General features: G+C 37.5%; 1 protein-coding gene across 2 annotated transcripts in view; it reads left to right on the forward strand.

The window, feature by feature from the left end:
* Positions 1 to 15,527: 15,527 nt before the first annotated feature.
* Positions 15,528 to 26,092, forward strand: part of slc4a1b (solute carrier family 4 member 1b (Diego blood group)) — a 113,582-nt gene continuing 103,017 nt past the window's right edge. The window contains exons 1-3 of one of the 2 annotated variants that reach the window (XM_056245828.1): positions 15,528 to 15,634; positions 20,070 to 20,250; positions 21,313 to 21,448. In XM_056245828.1, coding sequence (XP_056101803.1) covers positions 15,626 to 15,634; positions 20,070 to 20,250; positions 21,313 to 21,448 — 326 coding nt within the window. In that variant the 5' untranslated portion in view covers positions 15,528 to 15,625. Of the gene's footprint in view, positions 15,635 to 16,309; positions 16,329 to 20,069; positions 20,251 to 21,312; positions 21,449 to 26,092 lie in introns of those variants that run through there. The other variant, XM_056245829.1, reaches the window with a different exon arrangement.

Below are 26,092 nucleotides of genomic sequence, written 5' to 3' on the forward strand. Positions count from 1 at the left end.
ATAGTAAAATTAAGTGGCTATCAATTTTATTGTCAGAACACAAAGTTAAAAACAGATTTGCTGTAGTAATGTTTGTTGCTATTTAGTGGGGTTTTTTTAGCCCTCTGATCCTGTTGTGCTTTCTTATGTAATCATGCAGAATCTGTAACCATTATTATATGTGCAAAACTGTCATAGTTGCTAGTAGGGGTGGGAAAAAAAATCGATATTGCAATATATTGTTGTGCTCTCTGTCGCAATAAATAATCGATACACTAACGCCCAATATCGATATTTTATTACAACACAAAATGATTAATTTACCCGTTGTCAGTGTCACTGTCACTACCCAATATCTACCATTCTGTTTGCGGGGGGCGCTGTTCGAGTAAATAGGGGTAAAGTGGCGCAAACAGCGGCCGGTGAAGAACACAAGTTAACTAACAACAACAGAGAGAAGCGAGAAGAATGGCGGAAAACAATATAAAACGAATCAAAGACCCACCCGCTAGTTTCCACTCTAAAGTGTGGAGACACTTCGGGTTTTACGAGCAGAGAGAGCGCAACGGCCGCGCGCGCACTCTCACGTCTTTAAACAACACGAGCGCTGTCTTGCTCTCTCTCCCTCGCGCATATTAATCAAAATCAATTGACACGATAGTAAAAGGTCGGAAGACCGCAGTTTCACGTGGAGCATTTCGAGATTTTTAGAGATTAGAGACTCGCCTAAACTCAATGAACAACATCTCAACACTAAATTATAAAGGCCTGTCTCATATAGACGCCTGTCTCGAATACAAGCCGGTGCAGTTCGACGATTTGGGAAAATAAAAACCCGGGAAGTTTTACGGTATATTAATTCTCAATATGTACACATGCATTGTTAATCTTTCTTTTCAGTCACATATATCGTGATATATCGTTGATGAAATTTCTTCCAATATATTGAATATCGTAGATATCGCGAATCGTGATATTATCATATCGTGGACCACATATCGCCACAGAATTGAATCGTGAGGTACCTGTATCGTCCCACCCCTAGTTGCTAGTGTTAAAGGTGACATATTATGACACCTTTTCACAAGATGTTAATATAAATCTATGGTGTCCCCAAAATGTGTCTGTAACATTTCAGCTCAAAATCCCCCCAGATCATTTATTATAGCTTTTTTGGGTGTGAGCAAAAACACGCCGTTTTGTGTGTGTGTGTCCCTTTAAATGCAAATGAGCTGCTGCTTCCCGCCCATTCAGAAGAGTGCCGAACCTTTACACGAGCTTCTTCGGATACTCCGGCAATACCAAAACACGCGAATATTAGTTATCAGTCATCCAAAATTTCAGAAAATACAGCCTTATGGAGAGACTCAGGAAGAGGTTGTAACTTTTAGACGCACCTGGACGTTCCTGAATGGTTAGTGGATACAATGTAGTTGTTGTGGAGTTACATTGATTCATCATCTCATCAACTTGCATGTAACGTTACCGTCATGTTTAACTTTTACACAAGTTGACACTGTTCCCTCAGGTCTTTATAAGACAGCTGTGACATTTTCGGTCAAACAGTGTTCTGTGCTCGTCTGTGCTGCCCAGTAGTGCCAACGACAAAACAGTTTGCATGCTTTGCTCAAACTTTTGCCATTGCGTTAGAACTACTGGTTACACTGTTGTCGCTTGCGAAAATTCAAATGGCGGTGCGGTGGGTGGAAACGTGCAGTTTAAAGCTCCTGTAGGTAACTTTTGAAAACATGTATTTGCTAAAACTGTCATTATGTCCTGACAGTAGAATATGAGACAGATAATCTGTGTAAAAATCAAGCTCCTCTGGCTCCTCCTAGTGGTCCTATTGCCATTTGCAAGAAATACACGCTCCCGGTCAGAAACAACCAATCAGAGCCAGGAGGAGTGTCTTAGCACTGTCAATCACGCTCGTGTACACGCTGATCACACCCCTCTCTTGCACAGCGCGAGCGCCGGAGCGCGAGCCGTCGTTCAAAATCAAGATTGCCGGCGAGCTGCAGCTGTGCTTATGATGGAGAAACAACCTAAACTGCCAATTCTCGAGTGACACCTGCTCATAAAACAAAGAGGTAAAAGGAAAAAGACTGATGACGATAAACAAGCGAAAAAGAAAGAATTACACAGAGCCCATTGACTCGGTGTCAAAACTCTAGCTGCATAACATGTAGATAAAATGTCACGCACTCTGCTAAGCAAGAATTGAAACCTGCTAATTCACTGGCTTGTCATGTTACTGAAATAATGTACTAGCACACCTTATCTAGCATTATATATCGCTAGAATATTTACTAACATACTGTAACGTTAGTTACCGTTATATTAACGTTATCTTACTAGCTATTTATAACTTATAGAAAGAGTGCAACGTTATAAAGTTACATGTAGGCTATACACGAATCCGACGAGCGTTCTGTGTAGGCTGCCATCTTGTGGCGACGCCATTACTGAGCTGTTACCGGTATGTAAACAAACCTCCGTGATAACGCACCCTCGATGACAGCTACAGCCAGGCTGAATGACTTGTTGGGTTGATGATGTTAGACAGTGGCTTCCAGTCACAGATGAAGGTACAAACGATCTTACAGATTATTTATGAAAATAGCTTGGTAAGCCAGCTAGGCTAACGTTAGCTAACGAGGAAACTATAAAAAGATCTGTCCATTTGGCAACAATAAATAAACGAATGACATCAAATAAACGAATTCATGTTTTTCATTTGTGTCCATTATTTATCTCATTTTCACATTGCAAAAGGCAAGGGTAAGGTGCAGCTAGAAAGTATACATAATATCGACAAATTAGTGTTTTTAAACCATGGAAAGAGGTCAATATAACAGCAGGAGAACAATTATGTCACATAACGTTACATTTAGCTCAGGAAAGCCATTTAATTACCATAGCATGTTAATTGAATAGAAAAATTAGCTAGAGAGGAGATTTTGCTGAGCACTATATTACATATTTATTATATTTTTTTTACTTATGTCATTAAATAATTGTTATTATAACAAAAACTGCATTATATTTAATTTAATTTGTTATTTAAAAAAAAATCTGTCACAGTCAAGCAAATCAAACATTAACAACAGACATAACAGTAATGTTACTAACGTTACTGCCCCAATGCGCCCTTTACTGCCGCCATTGAAACAATTTAAAACGGAACATGTTTTCCCACTCGACATTATAAAAGTTGTAACGTTAGTGACAGTCGTAAATCGCGGGCTGTTTATTCCAGTGGATGCAAGTTGCAACTAAAACAATAGGAGGCAATGGCGCAACGCTACCCAGCAACAGCTCAGTAATGGCGCCCGCTTACTTCCGGTAGTTTCACCGGATTCGTCTATACACAAGTTTACGCGCCAAATCATGGGCGCCGCCATAACTCTACTTAAATGCACTTCATTTCCGCCGGAAGAGGTTTGCACCTCTTGGCTTCTTAGCTAGAGTGCAAAGTGTGTGTGTGTGTGTGTGTGTGTGTGTGAGCCATGATGATAATAATTAGGCGATCGAACTGTGTGTGAGAGAGAGGCGCGGGCGCGATACTGTGTGAGTGTGTTTGTGTGTAAACAATGGAGCGCATGGACCTCTTCGTAGCTGGTTTGCGGTCGTAGAACTCTCTATCTAACCACTCGTTCAGGTGCTTTCTCGAGTGTTTACAACCAACTATCACACACATCGTTCCCGAACCACCTTTCTTCATGTTGTAATTGTTATGTCACTGCGATATCAGCGCTTTGTCGAAGCTAGCTAGCAAAACAAACCCAGACCGCCAGAACGGAAGTGGGTTGCATCGACGGGAGGAGTTTAGGATGTAGAGCGGAAACGGCTCATAAACTTGTGTATAGAGGGAATGCATTAACGTCACTTCCCCGCCGGAACACGCCCCCCTCAGCGGGACTGAGTGGCAGAAGAGCTGCTGCGTGACTGGAGTTAATAGGGGAAACTGCGTTAACGCGAGTAAAACAAACTATTATCAGTTTAAACTAAAAGTTGGACTCGATATAGTGTTCCTTACAACTTATCAAAGATCCAGTGATCCATGGATATTGACATGCAGCCAGGAATCGTGTTTCCTGACATTTATATGTGCCTGATTTCGACGCCGGGGAAATAAATGAAGACAATTTGCCTGTAAACGTTTTATATAAATACAATATAGATAGGTCTAAATCCGAGTGATCACTTACATTAATGTTATACTGTATATCATCATATCGTCCAGCCCTAAAACTTGTATAGTTTTTTGTCAGTGTTTATTTAAAAACATCCAATTATGCAGAATATAGTCTGTTCTGTAGCTTTTTGCAGTCTGTAAAAATATACAGTACCTCAGATTTCTGGTCAAATCTAGTTGTACAGTCAATCGCAAAGCTCTTTCCCGTTTTAGATGTGTTTTGTGTGATTTTCACGGCATTCACGCTGAAAACAAATGCTCCCGCTCAGTCTTTTTGCCACTTGTGGGCGTGACCGCATTCACTCCGGCCGACGGTGACGTCATGCGCATACCCTCTATAGGAAAATACCATAGACAGTAAAAGAAATGGACACAACGACCCCATAGACTTCAACGGAGAAAAGTGAAGTCAAATAGAAGCACTCACTTCCTGATTGCCAAGCGCACTGCGCATGCTCAAACTGAGCTTGAAGACGTAGTTGTGACGTGAGCAACCTGACTGACAGTTGTACGTCTTCTAGTAGCTGTGCCAAGAGGAATCTGAATCATTCCCTTCTGAGTCTTGCAGAGCCGGAGATCGTGAGTATTAGCTGTTCATGAGCTCGCAGCAAGAGAAACTTTATGACTCTCTATGGGCTTCTCCCTTGACTTTATGCCTCCACGTCCCCCGATTGTGCGTGAGCTTCTACATCTGTCTTTACGGTCATTTCTCTTCTATGCGACAGAGAGTCGCGTGTTATGACGCAATCGTTAGCCTATTTTTACAAAAACTGCTTCTACGGGGGCCACAACGTAAGATACAAGGTAATGGAGCATTTTATACATTGTCGTGTTTCTTTAGAAATAAATAATGGACAAATGGAGTCTTTAAACATCTCAGATGTAAAGTTATTCGCTGTCAAAGTGACGCAAAAATGAATGGGAGTCAATGGGATGCTAACAGCAAGTGAAGGCTTGTTAGCCAATGGCGGCGCCCGGGGAGACTTCAGTTTCCGGCTGGTGGATTACCCCCTTGGAAAATACATAATGATTTGAGGACCAAGTTTGTAGTCAAAGTATGGGCAGGCCATAGTCAATGTAAAGCATATTATTGACGTTTAGTCCCTATTAGTGAATGTGCCATATAACTTTTTATCCGCTGTTATCGGTGGCCCTGTTTACTAGCCTGCGCGTTCACGACAGGCTCCGCTGTGGAGGACGAGCTGTGGAGGGAGGGCTGTAGTGCAGCAGAGAGCAAGGGGGTGGGACCTGTAAGCTGTACTTGTTCAAATTTTCAGGCGAAGTCAACGTTTTCTCAAAACTCCCTACTGCAGCTTTAAGGGGCGGTAATATTATATCCCCTTCTTAAGTCAGAGGGGGAGTGAAATCTGATCGGCTTATTTTTTGACATGCTTTCAGAGAAAGGCTTACCAAAACAAAGCTACTGGGTTGTCACTTTTCACGTTTTCTGGGTTGGTAGATGCACCGGGACCCAGTTTATAGCACTTAAACACAGAAAAAGTCAGATTTTCATGATGTCCCATTTAAGACAACAAAACCAACGTGTGACAAAAACCAGAAGACATTTGTTTTAGTTTCTCAGGTTCTGTTTCCACTCTTAATGTGCTAAATTAGATCCAAGCGTGTCTGAGAACAACTCTCTTCTCTGGATACAGTTTCAGTTGTATTGTCTCTGCTGTGTAACTGCTTTGATGTTGTCAAAGATATCTAATGAGGTATTTTCTCTCTTCTTTCAGATTCTTTTAGTATGAGGCTGGAGGGACATCATTTCTTAATACGTTTTCTGGCGTTGAGTTAATGTCTGTGACGTCACTAAGTACCAACTTATTCTAGTCTATAACAAGAACAAGATATGTGTTAATGAGCAGCTGTTTTTTACACGTTAGCAGTTTGTTAGTATTTATTTTTCTAGAGAGGATTTAAAACCAGCTTTCAGACTCTCCAGGAACGGAGAGAATGCTGGTCCAGATGCTGCCCTGTCAAAAAAGCCCACGGATGGAGCCATGAAATTGAAGTGCGGGTTACAGTTTACTGGCTTGCCTGTGGAGTGTCCTTCAGACAACTTCAGCATGCCACTTGCAATGGTTTGTAATAGGGATGCAACGATACCGCTTTTTCAAAACCGATCCGATACCAAAATTCTGAGTATTGGCCGATACCGATACCAATCCGATACCAGTGCAGTTTTTTTTTATATCAAGTAAAATTTCTATAACTCTATGTTTAACACACAAAAGAGTGATTATAAGTTCAACACACAATCTACTTAATACAGACAACTTCATTTAAAAAAAAAAAAAAAAAAATCCAAAAAATATATGATCATAATCTGTGACAAAAATGCTATTATAAACTAGATTAGTGGATAATTCAGCAGTAAAATTTAGTCTAGAAAAATCACGAGTGCACAATAATTGTATAAAATATGAACATTTAGTGGAAAAAAAATTAGGGGAACAAATAAGAGACAATAAGTGTAACACTAAATCTGGTCAAACGTTTCAAATTGCTCTTTGTATTGTTGTCAAATACATTCATGAAAAACAAGATAACAAAAATCAAAAAGATAAATTATTATATATAGCCTATATAGGCTACTATAAAATTGATACATGTTTTAAATGTATAGCACTGCTGTTTAATGAGGCAGCAACATATGATAGATAGGACAGAACAAGAAAGGCTATTAATAATCTTTCATTGCGCAAAAGTAGTATGATATGATTATGAAAGACTCCAATACAGTGCGGCACACAGCGCTTATGCGCATCCCGAGCGCAGAATGATGTGCTTGAAGCCACACGGAGTCACAGCGCGTCGAGTCCGCATTGAAAAGTTCAAAGCACAAAGGAAAGACATATCGATGCGTAGTGTATTATACACAGTATCTATCTATGCAATCGTTTTAACAGTTTTAAATTTCAGTTACTGTGCACGTGAAGAACTATATAGTGCTCTGACTCTACTCTAGTGTTGCGATCTAACAGACACCCGGTAGAAAGTAACATGATTTAGTTACAGCAATAAAGTCCTGCAATATAAAGTTGTTTTATGCGAAACCATAGACCTTTTATCTACAGATCAAGTATAATAATAGTAGCATTGAATCATCTTGGAGAGTTTCCTCGTGTTGACTCTTGTACCCGAACGCGACGCGCTGTTTGATGCTGAATGGAGAATGACTGACAGCCGCAGCGGAGGGAAAAAGTTTACGTGATCTTGAATTTAATGACTTTAAATATTAATTTATATCTCACATTATACTATATAATGGCTTCAGAACACTTAGAAGATAGTGCACGAAAACTTTATGGTGCTTTATAATGTTTTTGTGCCTTTTGTGGGGCTTAACAATAACACAGAATAATATGCACAATATCGGATTTGGATCGGCCTCGTCTGACCGATACCCGATCCTGCAAAAATGGCAGTATTGGAGCCGATACCGATACTGAGTATCGGATCGATGCATCCCTAGTTTGTAAGACTGTTCAGAACGTTATGGAGGAGATGATGACAATTCTCCACAAAGTAATTCATTTTCCAAAAGCAGAGGACATGTAGGAGGTGGGGGGCGGCTTTGCTCGCCTTGCTGGCCAAGAGTTATTCTGCGGTGCTGCTGGTGCCTTCGACGGGTGCCACGTCAGGATTGTTCCTCCTGCAGAGCCACCTTTTTTTTTTTACATAAACAGAAATATTTTTCCTTTCATCATTCCACAGGCCACCTGTGATGCCAAGGGCACATTTATAGATGTGTACATTGGCAATCCAGGCTCTGTACATGATGCGTTTGTGCTGCACAGATCAACAGGGTACCAGCAGGCTCTGTATCCACCAGCTGGATACTGTCACTTGGGAGATGGTGGATACCCATGCCTGCAGTATCCTGTTGCAATCATGACCCCATACCGCCAGCCTGTCGCAAGTAAGAACACTCTTTTTTGTTTCACACACACACACACACACACACACACAGAGAAAATACAGCAAATTGTTACTTTCATGACTGCAATTAACCACACATTTTCTACATGATTTTTGATTAACAGGACAAGTTGAAGCCAGATACAACAGGCATCATGCACAAGCAAGAAACATCATCGAGCGCACCTTCGGGATGTTAAAGATGCGCTGACGTGCCATTTTCTTGAGGGCCCTGGAGATCAGGCCACTGTTCGCCCCAAAGGTGTTTGATGCCTGTTGCATCCTCCACAACATTTACGTGATGGGAGCCGATCTCCTGGATGAGGAAGAGGAAAGCCATGGACAAGATGACAGCGAGGATGATGAGAATGCAGCAGTGGATGAGAGGGACCTATCAGGGAACCATCTCCGAGGATGTCTTGCTGCTCAGCTTTCTTCTCCCGAGGAACTGCCTGCGTGTCTGAGTGACCATGACTACTTGAGGAGGATATTTTGTAGAATATTTGTAACCAAACCGTTTTGAGGCACCAAAAAATTATGGAAATCAGTGGTGGCCCAGAACTGTTAGGTTACAAATATTCTTCAAAATATATTCATTTGTTTAGAGCAAAACAAATAAATGTATACAGTTGTGGAACAATTTGAGGGTGAGTAAATGACAGAATTTTCATTTTGGGGTGAACTATTTTTTTTACAGTCTCAGAGTAAACTATGCGATATAAAATAAGGGCCTATGCATCCATGTTAGGTTTCATATATGACCGGCTAATCTCTTTTAGCAACAGAAAGCAGAGAAACAGACCAAGAAGAAATGGAACAACTTGAAAGATAAATACAAGGTAATCTCCTTGTATTTATCTTTCAAGTTGTTCCATTTCTTCTTGGCCTGTTGGGCAGTTATGGCCAAACCAGAAGTGGAAACGAAGTGCCTAGGCAAAATAAAACCATAAAGATTGATATGATGCCACTTCAAAGACGTATTAATTTTTATGGATGAAGACTGTCTAAATTAGCTCCAAACCTTCAGACATACAGGGAATGATACAAGCACTCAAAATCAATACTCACTCCCATCCACTTTTGGATGAGTTGCGCCTCCAAGTGAAAAGGCTTTCGTTGGCCGCCCGCCATTCTATCAGGGCCTGAGTTTCCTCAGCAGTCCCTTGATAAAAAAGAATGCTTAATTTAAGTTTTAATGAACAATAATACAATTCTAAAATTATTTGGTACAAAAATGAAATAAAGACAAGCAAAAAAATTGGTCAAAACTACAACAGCACTCTAGAATAAGGTTTAGGTTGAATAAAAGTAGTTAGGAAACTTTTAGTTAGCCAAAACGATTGCCCGTTAGATATACCCAAAGCCCGGTAGATATACACCAAATACGAATCTTATGTATCTTATGTTGATCCACTACATTTTGACGACATGGTTGTTTAACCCTTGTGCTGCATTAGATTTTTTACGCCGTTGAGTGCATTAATGGACAAAAATGGCCACATATTAAACATTGCCTAAAATATTATATATTATTATTATTTTCCACTTTTACCAAGTTAAATCTTTTAACCAGAATCAGTCCTCATCATAACTACCAAATATTTATTTAATTTCAGGATTTTAACCCTTTAAATACCAGTTTTGGTGGCGATACCATCAATTTGTATAAGAGGAAAAAACACAAAAATGTAATTATTTTCCATATACTAAATGCAAAGAGAAAACTTTAGCTTTGGATTATCACAGTCTTGAATATGTCAAAGATTAGCGGCAACATTATTTCTGGTGCATTTAAAGATTTTGTGTTATGTCAGATTTTTTTTTAAAATCCCTCTTAGCGCGTTAATGGACAAAAATGGCCACATATTAAACATTGCCTAAAATATTATATATTATTATTATTTTCCACTTTTACTGAGTTAAATCTTTTAACCAGCATCAGTCCTCATCATAACTACCAAATATTTATTTAATTTCAGGATTTTAACCCTTTAAATACCAGTTTTGGTGGCGATACCATCAATTTGTATAAGAGGAAAAAACACAAAATGCAATTATTTTCCATATACTAAATGCAAAGAGAAAACTTTAGCTTTGGATTATCACAGTCTTGAATATGTCAAAGATTAGCGGCAACATTATTTCTGGTGCATTTAAAGATTTTGTGTTATGTCAGATTTTTTTTAAAAATCCCTCTTAGCGCGTTAATGGACAAAAATGGCCACATATTAAACATTGCCTAAAATATTATATATTATTATTATTTTCCACTTTTACTGAGTTAAATCTTTTAACCAGCATCAGTCCTCATCATAACTACCAAATATTTATTTAATTTCAGGATTTTAACCCTTTAAATACCAGTTTTGGTGGTGATACCATCAATTTGTATAAGAGGAAAAAACACAAAAATGTAATTATTTTCCATATACTAAATGCAAAGTGAAAACCTTGGCTTTGGATTATCACAGTCTTGAATATGTCAAAGATTAGCAGCAACATTATTTTTGGTGCATTTTTATTTTTTTGTGATATGTAAGATTTTTGGAAAAAAAATCACACATAGCGCGTTAAGGACAAATTTGGTCCTATTTGAACCCATTCAAATAACCATTTTTGAACCCACTGTCATAATATCATAAAATCATAATTTCTATTCAAATACCCAAGCCTTGGGCTTGTCATTACCAAGCCTTGGGGTAAAATATTTACTTTTTACTGTTTTCCACCAGTTGGTACCATTTGTCATATAATTGACATACTGCAAACATCTGTAGTACTGCAAACATTTTCCTGATTTCTTCTAGGTGATTATAACCTGTGCCTGTCTCACTACACATCAAAATTTGCTATAGAAAGAAAGCAAAACTACAAGATCACCATGAACATGAATTTTTATTTTTTCTATAAACAATTTAATTCTATAAACATAAAATTAGTGAGGCCAGCAGGGGATGCTCTCCCTGTGCTCTGTGTGGGTCCTAACATAGAGGGACACTATACTGTCAAAGAGCACTGTCCTTCGGATGAGACGTTAAACCGAGGTCCTGACTCTCTGTGGTCACAAAAAATCCCAGGATGTCTTTCGGAGTAGGGGTGTAACCCCGGCATCCTGGCCAAATTTGCAGTATGGCTGCCGTCGCATCATCCAGGTGGAGCTGCACATTGGTGGTGGTTGAGGAGATTCCCCCTTCTATGTAAAGCACTTTGAGTGCCGAGAAAAGCTCTATATAAAATGTAATGAATTATTATTATTATTATTAAAACATATCAAAACTTCAAAACAAAATCATTCTTCAGCTCATTTGCAGGAGCTGCAGAATTGCAATGCATGCTCCTTACAGATGCAAATGCCACATTTTGAGCAGGTGGTGGAGATTTTTCTTTTTTTGTTAGGGCAGAAACTGCACCCCCTCCTCCTCTTGTCATGGGTGTCTGCAGACCCACTTTCCTCTGAATTTTCTGCTCAGTTTGAAATTGCCGCACCAAAGATGTGCACAGCTTTATAACTTTTGCATCAACCGCACTTGTATGATTTCTCAACTAGTCTAATCCAAAACAAAGGCAGACTTTGTTTTGGATCCCTCGCAGCTACATCTTTGTGTTGCCGCAAGATGAAAGGTGTTATTATTGTCCAAGGACTGACTGCATGGCTGTGTTTGTGCCTCTACGTATGTGAGAAATTATCAATTAACTTTGAAACATATAGCGCGTTTCCATTACAGATTTGCGCAAAACTTTTGCGATTTTTTCTAAATGTCGATAAAAAACTATTGCGAAATGACGGCGTTTCCATTTACTGATGTTATGCGACTATACAACGTCCTTTTTTCCCTCTCGCGATAAGTCATTTAAACATCAACGGGTAGGTTTATAGCCTATATCCCTAAATCACAGCCACCACCACAATAGACATTATTATTAATAGAAGGAGACGTGGTGTGTTATCCAAGCATTAATGGCAGGGAAAGACCCGTATACTGCGAACAGCATAAGGAGTTTCTGGGTGTTTCTCCCTCATTTCTGCTCCGAGGTCTGATTGTGGCATTTCTTTGAGGTTTAGAATCCAGTATTCCGGTAGCCTATTTCTTTTATGAATTTAATAAAGAACTCTGTCCAAAGTACAAACGGTCAGTGTACATTTGTGTCCATTCGTTTTTCCTTATTTAACCCGTATTGCAAAACGTAAAATGAACGGTGGTTGTTTTTTTTAAATGCAAAGTTGAACACCAATTTTTTTTAAATTTGAACTGTACATAAATGCTGCGCAAAAAAAAAAAAAAGACTAAATTTAAGATGTTTGTTTATGACTTTTTGCCCCTTTATTAAACATTAAAAATATTCACAACTTAATACAAAAAAAAAAAAAGAAGTAGATTTTAATGGTTTTCTAAGGCCAAATTAGAACCTGAAAATTATATTTTTCCCGCAGTGCTGAATGAGAAGAGCCATATTTAGGCCTATGTCTCTGGAACCACAGCCTACAGAAAGGTGTCTTTAGGTGAGTTATAGGCTAATTTCAATAAATGTGTCTGAAAGAATAACGAGGCATTTTAATTTTATTAATAAACTATTGTTTTCTAAATTAGTGTCGGCTAAAAACATATCTCCATCTCCGCTGAGGCGCGCCGCGCGAATGCACCTTTAGAGAGAAATGCACCTTTCATACGGATTACATAATCAAGGTATTAGCTTTCGATTCGAATTTGTTCGTTTTAAAGTGGAAATTTCAAGCTTTAGCCTACATAGGCTATGTTTCAGTTCTCGCGCTACAGTTCACGGAGATCATGAAAGCGCGCATGATTGTTTTCTTTTCTTTTACAAAAGCACAACGTTTTCTTGTTATTGTGAGTTTACACAAATAAAAGCATAGTTGCGCGAATAATGTATTATTATTTTCTGTATGACCAGAAATTATAGAGTATTTTAAGTTGTTTCCACTGTTGATAGGAAAACGCAAGTGTTCGCGCCCGCGTCTCCTGCAGCGCGCTCCACACTCTGCACAAACACTTAAGTATATGCGTCAAAATCTTGTGTTTATTTGTGATAATCTTAGCCCTGTATTATTATTGTCTAACCATTATGAATGACATTTGACTAATTGCTTTGTTCCTTTTTTTGGATAAAAGCATCTTCTAAATATGTAGCCTAATAAATGTTATAATAAGGATGATAATTATTAGCCTATTATTATTTGCGTATACCACGGCCCCCAAACACACCGCGTATTCTAAGTCAGGTGACTGTAAATGCGCAAAAACTGTTTCCATTGCAGTTTTGCGAAATATTCCTTTTTCGAATTGCCTGAAAAACCTCCTCATGCGAGCGTAAAAACTTTTTTGCGATAAATGGGAGTTTTTGCGAAATTGACGTGTTTCCATTGAGCGTAATTTCAATTCGCAATTTCAATTTGCGCAATTTGAAGGGTAATGGAAACGCGGCTATAGACTGCTAAAAAAAAACGAAGCTGTGTCAAAGGTTCATGTCTGTGCGTAAAATACGCATGAATCAAACCGAAAGAAAACAATGCAGTGAGAAGCGCTTTCTCTTGCTAAATGCACACACACACACACACACACACGCACACACACACACACACCACTGACACACACACACACACACAGAGAGAGAGAGAGAGAGAGTAGAATGAAAGGGTAAAATATGACCTTCAGGATATTGTGATTTGTCACTCACCTAAACACCATGTATTATATTTAGACCCTACACACACACACTTTTGTCAACGCAGACACACATTGCTCTCAGACATCCACACATACTCAGAAACATAATTTTAGATCATTGAGCCATTAAAATGCTTCATAACACAGTCAATAGTGCCCCTAGTGGAAACCAGGAAAATCACATGCATTTCCACCCATAGGGAACACCTATGTAGTGACGTCATCTGGTGAAATACACTATATAATGCAAATATAATGCTTTTGCTTCAAAATGAAAGGATGTTTCAACATAAATCATGATTCGTGTATTAATGATGGCCCCGGCTTTAAACGACGTTTTAATGGGTTTCATTGGGACATTTTTGTCCATTATGGTGCTGAGTGTTACTATTTGTTCTACACAGAGTGTGTTATACATATTTTGCAAAATGGGATAATTTTTTTTACATTTATCTAAAAAGTCACAATTTTGCCAAATTGCATACCATTTGCATTAAAACAGCCAAAATGGTCAAAGAAATTAAACTGCAAAAGACCAAAAATGTCCCTAATGCAGCACAAGGGTTAAGAAATGAATAGCGACACACTCCATCAATTAGGGTTAGAAGAACTGTTGCCAAACATATAACATGCTAGAAACATAATAATCACTGCAATAATGATCCAACCACAGACTCTTAAGCATTTGCCTGTTTTAATCCAAACAGTGACGGGTTTTTTTTGGCCGGGCAGTGTATTTAGTTGGTGACCTATATGACCCCAAGTCAGGGGTTACGAACACACCTAATATACGGTCCTAGGGCAATGCTTGAGCAGCAAATCAGCAGTTCAGAATGATTTCGGAAGGATCATGTGACACTGAAGACTGGAGTAATGATACTGAAAATTCAGCTTTGCATCAAAGGAATAAATTACATTTTAAAATATATTAACAGTTATTTTAAATTATAATCATTTTTACAATCAATGCAGCCTTGGTAAATATACTGTATATTGTAAACAGCACAAGAATATATATATTTTTTTAAATGTAAATATTTCATTGCAAGAATATATTAGAAAATGTATTTCAAGGAGCAAGACAATACATTTCCAATCATAAAATGCATTTCTCAAAATTTTGCATTCTGCAAAGACTTTATCACCTGCTTCATCCCTAGTTGAAGTGCGATGCTGTTTCATTTTTTCACAAATATTTTCCAACATGACTTTTGTTTGTGGTGGAAATTGCTCACACAAACACAGAATGCAGAACAGCAATGGGCATGTATAGAGTTTCTAGGTCAGAAATGAAATAATTATTTTTGAGAGTGGTAGTGGGACCAAGATAAATCTAATAAAGAACGTGATTGTGCTTTGATTAACAGAAATATAACAGAAAGATGAATGTTTTAATAAAGCCTGATATAAATCAAAATTACCCAAACCAAACGGTTTCTAAACTCAAACACAATACAAAATTCATGAATAAAATGTACAAAAGTGATGATATACCTGCTCATTCTTAATGATTACCAATTTCCACTTTTCAAAACAAGTCATTAAAGTGAATAATATATGTTCAATTACTCAGGCAAAATATACATTACAAATGCGGATAAAAATGTTAAACTAATAGTATTGTAAAAAAAAAAAAAGAAATTGTGTAAAAACTTTTTTTTGCTAAAGCAGAACTGTATTTGACGCTTACAACATTCTTATTTGGCTTCACGCAGGCCTGCCCAGTTCATATTGGACGCTATGACCTGAGTCTTGACCCTGTGAGCCTTCATGGACCAAAATATGGGACAAGAAATGAAGCGGAGGGGAATCTTCCTCAGGCGGTGCACTGTTCGTAGAGATGTTGAAGGTGAGAGGAAACTAGTGTCACTAGAGTGTGTGTAGGTGACACTGGCTCTAAAAGTATGATAAGATACAGAGAACACACACACACACACATACACTGGATTTTTTTCAACCAGTGCACAGTTATCAAGACATACTGTTTACTGCATCAATATTATGGGTGAGTCCAAGAACACATCGTCTTGGATGTGTTTGTGTGTGATTTAGAAAAAGAAAAAGGGAGATATGGATACATTTGAATACTTTTTTGTGTTCAAAGTCAAATCTAAACATGTATATAAAACGACCCCAGATATTTATAAAAAGTGTATATGTATACTTTGAAAATATCTAAAAAGTGACAATGCTGTTTTTTAACTATTAACTTCACCTTTTTTTGTCATTTTTCAACGATATTTTGTTTTCTAATGCAATGATATTTGGATATTATGATGTTATACTGTATGAAGTACCTTCAGTGTCCAATTACTTTTTTAGGGGTCACGGTATGTACCCACAAGATTTTACATGATGATCTGCTTTTTTTTACATGATGATCTGATGATGAAGACTTTTTTTTAACTCTGTATGTATAGGAGTGTGTGTGTAGAGGTGTGTCTGATAGCTGCAGGTGTACACAGACTTTATAAAGGTCTGCGCACTTTTGTGAGGGTCTGTGACAGAGAATATTGCTTGAGCCGTAGGGTCAGAAATCTAAGGTAAGTGCAATTAATGTCCCAATTGGTTTTTAACTGTAATTTAATTGTTTTACATGTCATGTTTTAACTTTTCATTTAATTTGTTTTAAACTGGGGTTTACTGCTATAGATATTTATCAAATATTTGAAACATTCTATTCAAAATAGAAAATGCAATTAAATAAAATAAAAAAATCAATATTTCAATTTTACAATGAATTGTTCATTGGATGTTGAAGTGAATGGAACAATACTTATAATTGCTATACAGTTTTGAGCACAAAAACAATAGCAAAAATTGTTGCATGAGCTCAAATGATTAGTCTCATGCAATACTTTATTTACACACTTCTTATGTACAAGGGTCAACACTAACCCCAAACAGTTATTCTTATATTTTCTTAAATACCTGCATGTGATTACAGCTGTAATTCATTTCTGTAATTACGCTGTTGCGCCTTCCCTTACACCTTAACCCACCTTTAATCCTACCCATACCACCAAACCTGTCCTAACCGTACCCGTATCCCACCTCAATAGCAGCAAAAGTGTTTTGCAATACAATATGAAAACAAAAAGGACATTGTACTTATTTTTTGATGTAAGTACAGGTTAAGGACACTTAATATAAAGTGGGACCCATAATTTTAAGCCTTTAACAACAGAAGTCAATAAACAGTTTATTTTGTACTGCAAATACATGCCTGTACAGTAGAGGGCACAGCTCAAACAAACCGTTCAGCTGTGTTCTGTCAATCTGGATTGCAGAAGAACAGGACATAAGAGAAGAAAGTTCAAGACTCTGGCTGTGTTCGAAATCGCCCCTTATACCCTCATTCACTATACCCTACATTACTCCACTAATATAGTCCACTTGAAGGAGTTGATGAAAACGAGTGAGTGAACTCGGGCACTGAGTGCGCAGGAAGGCCTGCCGCATTTGCATAGCTTGTGCTTGCAGTTTAATAATCATAGTAATAATCAATCATGTAAGAAAAGATGCATCTTGAACTCTATCATGAAAACTAGCATGTAAAAAACCTTCATTAAACAATTTAATAATCAATTAAAAGGGAATTTATACCTGTATGATATTACGCTGTTGCCACATTGGACCAGCGGTTTGGAAAATGGATGGATGGATGATTCAGCTGCGTGCACCATTTTCTGGCAAGACGCGGGAATTCTTTCGGCGCGACCATCACCGTGCTTTATGGGTATTCTCTAAGAGTACATGGGAAGTACACTCGATATTGCGGTGCATTGTGGGATTGAATGAGTGCGCTCAATAACGTCCACTATGGTTTCATACACCACTACAACTGGCTGTCCCTTCAAATACTGAATACTTATTTAAGGGTATATAGAGGGCAATTTCGGACATTGCCTCTTACTTAATAAAAAAAAACCTAAATTAATCTAAAAACAGTTAATCTAAAGTAATTTTCCTTATTGGTATGGTTGAATTGGATCATTCCAGCAGCAATGTCATCGGTTAATAAAGTGAGATTAAATCCATAAAGTATATTTGTGTTATTTAACAAATTTAATAATTGCTGGTTTGTGAATTCTGAGTTTGCATTTTACTGTTTTTATACATTTTGAGGAATACTGAATCTGTTTTTTAGCAAGTGAGATGAGTAAATGAATGCTCACATTTAGTCTAGAACTACAATTTCAATCTATATTTACACAGCGCACACAACATCTCTCCATTTCTCTCAACATGGGGTTAGGAGAGGTGTGTCAGTCAATAAATGGCAAAACTTGCATTGCTTATTTGAAAAAGTTACAAATAAGTTTACAAACAAATTTAAAAGTAATGCGTTACTTTACTAGTTATTTTACAAAAGTAATCTGATTATGTAACTCACGTTGTTTGTAATGCATAACCCCTAACATTGTTTCTAGCTGCTCTGAATGTGAATATCAAAACCAAGAACACTGTCTGGTAAGCAGTGGCACACATAAATCCAAATTCCAATTCCTTACAGTTCATCATGATCCTAATATGACTTCCTGTTAATTTACTTAGTTTCCACATTTGCAGTCTGCCTTGTGCCACTCACACTCCTGATGTTTTGAGGGTAAACATGAGCTTTCATTTATCAGTCATCACTGGCCAGGAAACACACACACAAATACAGTCATACCAGAGGTCCCGCCATCATGTTTAAGTTGTCTACATCTCTGCTTTGAACTATAACAACCAGTAGAACAAGAAGGATGTTATATGACATCTCACTGTTTCAATTCACTAAAAAGTAATAACATGCAGTTTTTCCATACAGGATGTGCTGCATTCCTATTTGATCTGACCCTTTAAATGACATGCGCTGGTCTAACCTAATGTAGTAACATGTTAATTTAAAACTCATTCATTGATATAAAAAAATCAGTTACCTGCCAAAACCTTCAAAACAAACAATTTGCAGTATAAGAACCTAAATTCATGCAATCTACTTGTGATTAATAATCTAAAAATATATATGTATGTCATTCCTACAGTTTGGTGGGTTTTGGCCTGAGCAGGTTTATTAAACAATTATTTTTTGTCTTGTCAGAGGGAGAAAATGTCTGTCTATCATAAAAAAAAATGTATGACAATAAATTGTATTTAAACGGCTATAGCTACGCAACAGTCAGTCTGATTGACTTGAAAACCGGCATGCTGTGTGTATGTCCAAGGTGCCGCGATTGTCTACTACAAGGACATTAGTGTATCTCGAAAAACACGGCCTCCGTTGGCCAATGAAGTTTGAATGGCCGTCAGACAAGGTTATTAACGGATGCCGATCGGAACGAAACTCGCTGGGCCTGTTTGACTCATGACCCTAGAGGCCTGTGAAGAAATTCGAAAGAAATCAACCACCAGGGCCACCTTAGGATTTTTCACATGCGTAAAGGATTGTATACCAAGCGATTTTTCGCACATGCCCACAGCATTCATACCTTATAGTAGAACAACCTCAATAACTGTTAAAAAACTATTAGCAATTTGCCTGTATTGGCTGTTAATGGTCTGTTCCATGTATGATCTAAGTGGTTACATGCTTGCTAAATAAAACCTTTTTACGAATGTGCTTAGAGGCCTTAAAGCGTTGAACCATAATAATTGCTGCTCGAGGCTATTTTTTTATTATTTTTGTTCTTTAATCACTATTCTTAGTTGCTGGATTGTAACTGAATACATGTTATCTAGATTACGTAATCAGATTCCAAAAAGTAAATACTTGTATTTAGATTATATTACGTTTTAAAACACTCATAATTAGACTACAGTTACTTATTCAGAATTCATTTATTCTGTCTTATTATTCTTTTTTATCTTTTACATTTTCATTTCTAAAAAAAATACCTATCATATAAGATTATACTATTCAAATCGATGTTATAACAAGTTAGGTTAAAAGTAATCAAAATAGATTATATTACCTTAAATGTGTAATGTAATAGATTAGATTAATAACTACAATTTTAATCATATAATTTGTATTCCTTAATAGACTACAATTTGTCAGTAATCTACCCAGCGCCAATCCTTAAGAATTTGTGTGAGTCTTGGTACATTTGTGGATGGAAAATGGCATGAAAGTTGATTAACGTTTTTATGTAAAATATTCAGTATTGTTTTATTGAACTGTGAATGACCCATTATTACTCAATATGCCATGCTTTAAATTCATTGTGATGTTTAGCGTACCTATGTATGATAGTTAGCAGAGCCGTTTATTGTGTCGTTTTATTGTTATCTGTGGTCAGACTTATGTGGAGATGAACGAGTCAGTGAAGAACCCAGAGCAGCAGAGCTATTGGCGGGAGACGGGCAGATGGATGGGCTATGAAGAAACCTATGATGTTGAGGCGGGCCGCTGGGGTCCGTCCCACATCTCCTACCTCACCTTCAAGAGCCTGGTGCAGTTACGCAGGACAATGAACACGGGTGAGGGAGTGACTGGGGTCAACCCTCAGCTCACCTCTTAGTAGTTCATATAATTCATTTAATTTACGTTAAGTTCAATTCAAATCACTTCACATTTTTCCTCACTCTACCAAACATTATATAATAGTAATTGCTATTATACATTATTATACACTACTGTTTAAAAGTTTGGGGCTGGTAAGAGTTTTTTAATGTTTTAAAAGAAGTATCTTGCTCACCAAGCCTGCATTTATTTGATCAAAAATACAGTAAAAACAGTAGTATTGTGAAATATTATTATTAAATGTTTTTGTTTATAATATATTTTAAAATGCAATTTATTTCTGTAATGGCAAAGCTGAATTTCCAGCAGCCATTACTTCAGTCTTCAGTGTCACATGATCCTTCAGAAATTATCATTCTAATATGCTGATTTGGTGTTTAATAAACATTTCTTATTATTATCAATGTTGACATTTTTGTGGAAACCTTGATGTCTTTTTTTCAGGAATATTTGATGAATATAAAGTTCAAAAGAACAGCATTTATTTGCAATAGAAATTCCTTGTAACAATGTAAAAGTATTTATTGCAGTGCTTCTTAAAATAATTGATATATGAAGCACATTATTTTATTTAGCTGTCATTTTACAGTAGCTTGCAGTAAAAATAAGTGAACGTGTTTAATAAAAAATTGTTTAAAAAAGTATTACATCATATAATGATTAACGGATAATTTTGTTGATGTACATAAAGCTACTCTACTAATATATTAAGAATTATGGTCATTTATGTTTGGTAATGATTCATAATTGAGAGTTATGGACGTGTTTCCAAGGATTAACTTGCACTCACATTCTAGTCTCAGTCCTGTCCTGACTGGAATATGAGGAAGAATGTAACTTCACTGCACATGCTCAGATGAGATGGTAGTAGATAGTAAGTGTTCCGTAAAACCTGCTCAACCTGTGCCCCTCAGCTTTGGCCATAGTGTCTATGTTTATTGTGGAAAGCCCTCATCCTCTCTTTTGCCTTAATCTTTCCTTTGCATTGAATTATTTTTCATGTGTTTTGCTTGGATCAGGTGTGGTGATGCTGGACAGAGAGGAGAAGATGCTTTCCAGTATTATTGAGAAGATTGTGGATACCCTAGTTAGCAAAAGAGAGATTCAGCCAGGGGACAGAGATAAGGTTCTTCAAGCATTAATGCACAAACAGAGGTACTACACACACTTTCTGGGAAAAACCCAAAAAATCAAGGTATAGCCTACTCAGTAATTTTCCCTCTCTGAAATGTTTTACACATAAAGAAATACTAAAAAGTATCAATTCATGGTTTGTAACCATTCACTAAAGATGCCTGACTGCAAATAGGACATTTCTACAATGCACTAAGCATTGAAAATTTTATCTTTGCATGATTCTGCATCCACACTACTAGGTGTCAAATATGACTATATTATTCCTACCAAACGTTTTCAGTATGGGTCTTCCGGTTCGGTACACATGTGTACTGAGCAATGGCAGCATTGTCCTCACCCTTTTTTTTACCCGAATTTTTTTTTTTTTTTTTTATGTGAAAAATTGAGTGTTCTTTGGAGTGGCCCAATACCTAAGGACTTTTGTCCCACTTGAACTTGAAATACACACACTCAAAATTTGACTGGATTCAAGGAGTTTACGTGGTTGTGGTGATTTTGTGATTCACACAAATTACAAAATATATTAATTTGTAAAAAATATATAAAATATCTGGCACAATCCTGAACAAACACATACTAAACAAAATAACAAAAACATACTAAAAGTCTGCATTAAAATTAAACTAAAGCTAAACTGAACATAATGGCGACAATAGGTCTAGTGTAAATGAATTTCCGCCTGCATTATTGTCAATGGACGGATGCCAGTTTTGAGAATAAAATTAAACTAATTTATTTGATCATACTAATAAACTTAACTTTACTTATCTTCAAACTGATCTAATTGTTGATGATTGCATTGTAAAGTAAAGGTGAACTACAAGTTTTCAATACAAGTCGTAATTAATATTTTAAGCTTTGTCTAATTCTAATTAGTCTTTAATGTGATATGTTGTTTGGATTATATTCTTGCAGTTCTGTAATAAAATAAGGTGATCAGACTCTGAAGTATTACACATACAGTATGGCTTGTACTCCCCTTTAAATCACGAAATATGCCTCGGAATATGATGACTGTGAATATGGTTGGTGTCTTTGAGAAGTATCTGTTTTGAATTTTACAACAATCCCACGGGCATTGATACAGGCTTCAGCGGAAGTTTTTTTTACACTCCTATTTGAAGCCTCCGCTTTCAAACACGGAAGTGTGATAAAGACCTATTATAAGATAAAGTTGAAATTATGAGATATGAAATACTAAGTCATAATTATGATATAAAAAGAAGTCATGTGTACTAAGTCATAATTTAGATTTTTAGGCCTGGTTTCACAAACAGGGTTTAGATTAAGCCAGGATTAGGCCTTAGTTTAATTAGGACATTAAAGTAGCTTTTAAAAACATGCCGTAGAAAAAAAAAAAAACATTACTGGTAAGCATCTCGAGACAAAACAATGGCACTGACATATTGTAAGATATATCAGTGCAAGTTGCTTTCAGTTAAACAGCTCAAACATGCCTTTTAGTCTGGGACTAGCTTAAGCCTTGTCTGTGAAACTGGAGGTTGATGTCATAATTGTGATTCATAAATATGACTTAGTGTGTCATAATTTTGACTTTTTATCTCATAATCATGGTTTTGAAAAGCATGATTTTTTTTCTTATGTGGCCGAAATGGGCTTCCATAGATCCAAACTAAATCCTAAGATTTTAAAGAGGCTTGCCCTCCTGTCAGATATGTATCTGAGACCTGTTTTACGGTTGTATTCTTATCTGTAAATGTTACATGCGTATTTCCATTTTGCAAAAAGGCTCATACTGCTGACGGCACGTGAGTAAACTTCACAGACTTCACTGAAGGAGCACCGGTGCGCAGGGAGTGCGATAATTCTAAAATATTAATTTAGCTAAATATTTTGCCCCCAAAAGATTTCAAAACAGCTGCAACTGAATTGTAAGACTTTTGAAAGACTTTTTTAGATACATAGGAAAAAATAAGCAATTTTATGTTTTTTCTCCTCCTGCTGTACCAAAAACATAGCATGTCTTCGATACGTCATTTTTGTGTACCATTACACCCCTACTTTCAAGTACAAAATACAAGACATCATTAATATGCCAGTGTAACAGTTACAAAAATGATGGCCCACAGGTGTCATTAACTATGTACTTGCGTTAAAAAAAAATTATACTTAGGGATTTGAAGAATCAGAATATCAGAGACTTGGGGGTGTACTCTTTAAGGGCCAGTAGTAACCACTTAGCAATACACACAACACCCCAGCAACTGCATAACAATGCACTAAAACACACACACACACACAGAACACCGTAGCAACCACTGACAACAGAATGGCATCATGGCAGTGAATTTTGCATGGTCGTGCTTCTCGTTTTCTTCAGACTTGTAGTGTAGTCATCATGAACCAATTCACCTTTAAAAGCATTCATTAGGGCCCAAGCCTTGAAAAGGCGAAGGCCCTATTGTTTTCCTAAGGATTATTATTTATTATTATTATTATTATTATTATTATTAGGGCCCAAGCCTTGAAAAGGCGAAGGCCCTATTGTTTTCCTAAGGATTATTATTAGGGCCCAAGCCTTGAAAAGGCGAAGGCCCTATTGTTTTCCTAAGGATTATTATTAGGGCCCAAGCCTTGAAAAGGCGAAGGCCCTATTGTTTTCCTAAGGATTATTATTTATTAGGGCCCAAGCCTTGAAAAGGCGAAGGCCCTATTGTTTTCCTAAGGATTATTAGGGCCCAAGCCTTGAAAAGGCGAAGGCCCTATTGTTTTCCTTAGGATTATTATTATTATTATTATTATTAGGGCCCAAGCCTTGAAAAGGCGAAGGCCCTATTGTTTTCCTTAGGATTATTTTTTTTTTTTTTCTCCTCTTTTATTTTTCTTACGACTATTCGGGCACTTTTGGGACTCTTAACGTGCACGAAAACTCTTGAAACTTTGCACACGGGTCAGAACCCGCGGCCATCAGGGTCGGGGTGAAGATGGTACCCGGGCGTGGCAGGGGGGCTCGACAGCGCCCCCTGGAATGGGCTCCGAAAACTTGGTCCATAAATCAAACACGCTTGTATGTAAGAATATGAAACTCGGTACACATATAGATCTCATCGGTTCATATATACTTCATGCTCTTACTTTTTACCCCAGCCCAACAGGAAGTCGGCTATTTAGGGTTGTTTGTAAAACGCATGCAATGGAATTTAAAGTACTTCTCCTAGAGAATTCAAAGAAATGCCACGAAACTCGGTCAGCATGAAGTCAAGACATTGAGGATGAAAAATTGCGAGGGGATTTTTGATATCTCGAACGGTTTGGCCGTGGCGAGGAAACGAAATTATGGCGAGAAACGTGAAACAGGAAGTGTGTTATAACTTCTACATACATTAACTGATCTTGATGAAACTTCAGCAGTGTGTTCGCTGTAAGAGGCCGATCACATGGATGTGACTTTTGTGAGTCAAAGTTATAGCGCCACCAACTGGCAGCAGGAAGTGTGTCACTTTCAAAATGCTTTGAAAGCACCCTCTTATTTTTACCCGATTTGCTTCAAACTTCACTACTATAATGTAAACATACGCCAGATGTAGACCTGTGAATGGATTCTTGATATCTTTGATACTGTTACCGTGGCAACACATCAAACTTCAAAATTCATTTTTGAGGCTTTTGAGACTCTTGGCATGCTTGAAATTGCATGAAACTCGACAGACATGTCACATATATTAGCCAGTAGACATGTGCAAAGTTTCAGGAACGGGCGTGGTGCAGGGACTCAGTAGCGCCACCTTTTGACAAAAGTGAGAGGGTTAGTTTCATAGTTTTACCTGCAATCTTAAAACTCGGTAGGCATATTGTTCAGATCAAGCCGGACAACTTTCTAATTTACAGATTTTGGTTCCGAACAACAGGAAGTCAGATATTTTGGTTTGAATGGGATGTTTTGGAGTAATCTCTGTCACTCTCTCCCTCTCTCTGCATACCTCTGTGTCTGTGGGGGGAGGGGGATGTGTCTGTTTGAGTGACAAAGCTTTTAATTATTGTTGATCAAGGTTTTGGGGGCTTTTGGGGCCCTTAACATCCTCTAAAACTCTTGAAACTTTGCACACGGGTCAGAACCCGTGGCCATCAGGGCCGGACTGAAGCTGGTACCCGGGCGTGGCAGGGCGGACCGACAGCGCCCCCTGGACTGGGATTCGAACACTTGTCCATAAATCAAAGACACTTGCATGTAATAATATGAAACTCGGTACACTTATAGATCTCATTGGGTTGAACAACTTTCGTGCTCTAAGTTTTACGACATCCCAACAGGAAGCCGGCTATCATGGTTTGTTTGGAAACGCATACCCCTGAAATTCTATTTAATTCTCCTTGGGAATTGATCGGATTTCAAGCAAACTCGGTCAGCATGACGTCAAGACATTGATGATGCTAAATTCCGGAGGGATTTTTGATATCTCGAACGGTTTGGCCGTGGCGAGGAAATTAATTTTATGACTAAAAAAGGACACATAAAGTGTGTTATAACTTTGCTCGTTTTACCTACAGTTACAAAACTTGCCACACATATTGTTCTCATCAAGCCAATCGACTTTCTAATTTAAAGTCATTAGCTCAGAGCAACAGAAAGTCAGATATTGTAGTTTGAATGGATTTCTTGTCCCCCTGCCATTCTGTTTGTGTGTGTGTGTGTGTGTCTGT

The sequence above is a fragment of the Rhinichthys klamathensis genome, unplaced genomic scaffold (assembly GCF_029890125.1).
Source record: "Rhinichthys klamathensis goyatoka isolate OS25496 unplaced genomic scaffold, OSU_Roscu_1.1 h1tg000035l_1, whole genome shotgun sequence".
Lineage (NCBI taxonomy): Eukaryota > Metazoa > Chordata > Actinopteri > Cypriniformes > Leuciscidae > Rhinichthys > Rhinichthys klamathensis.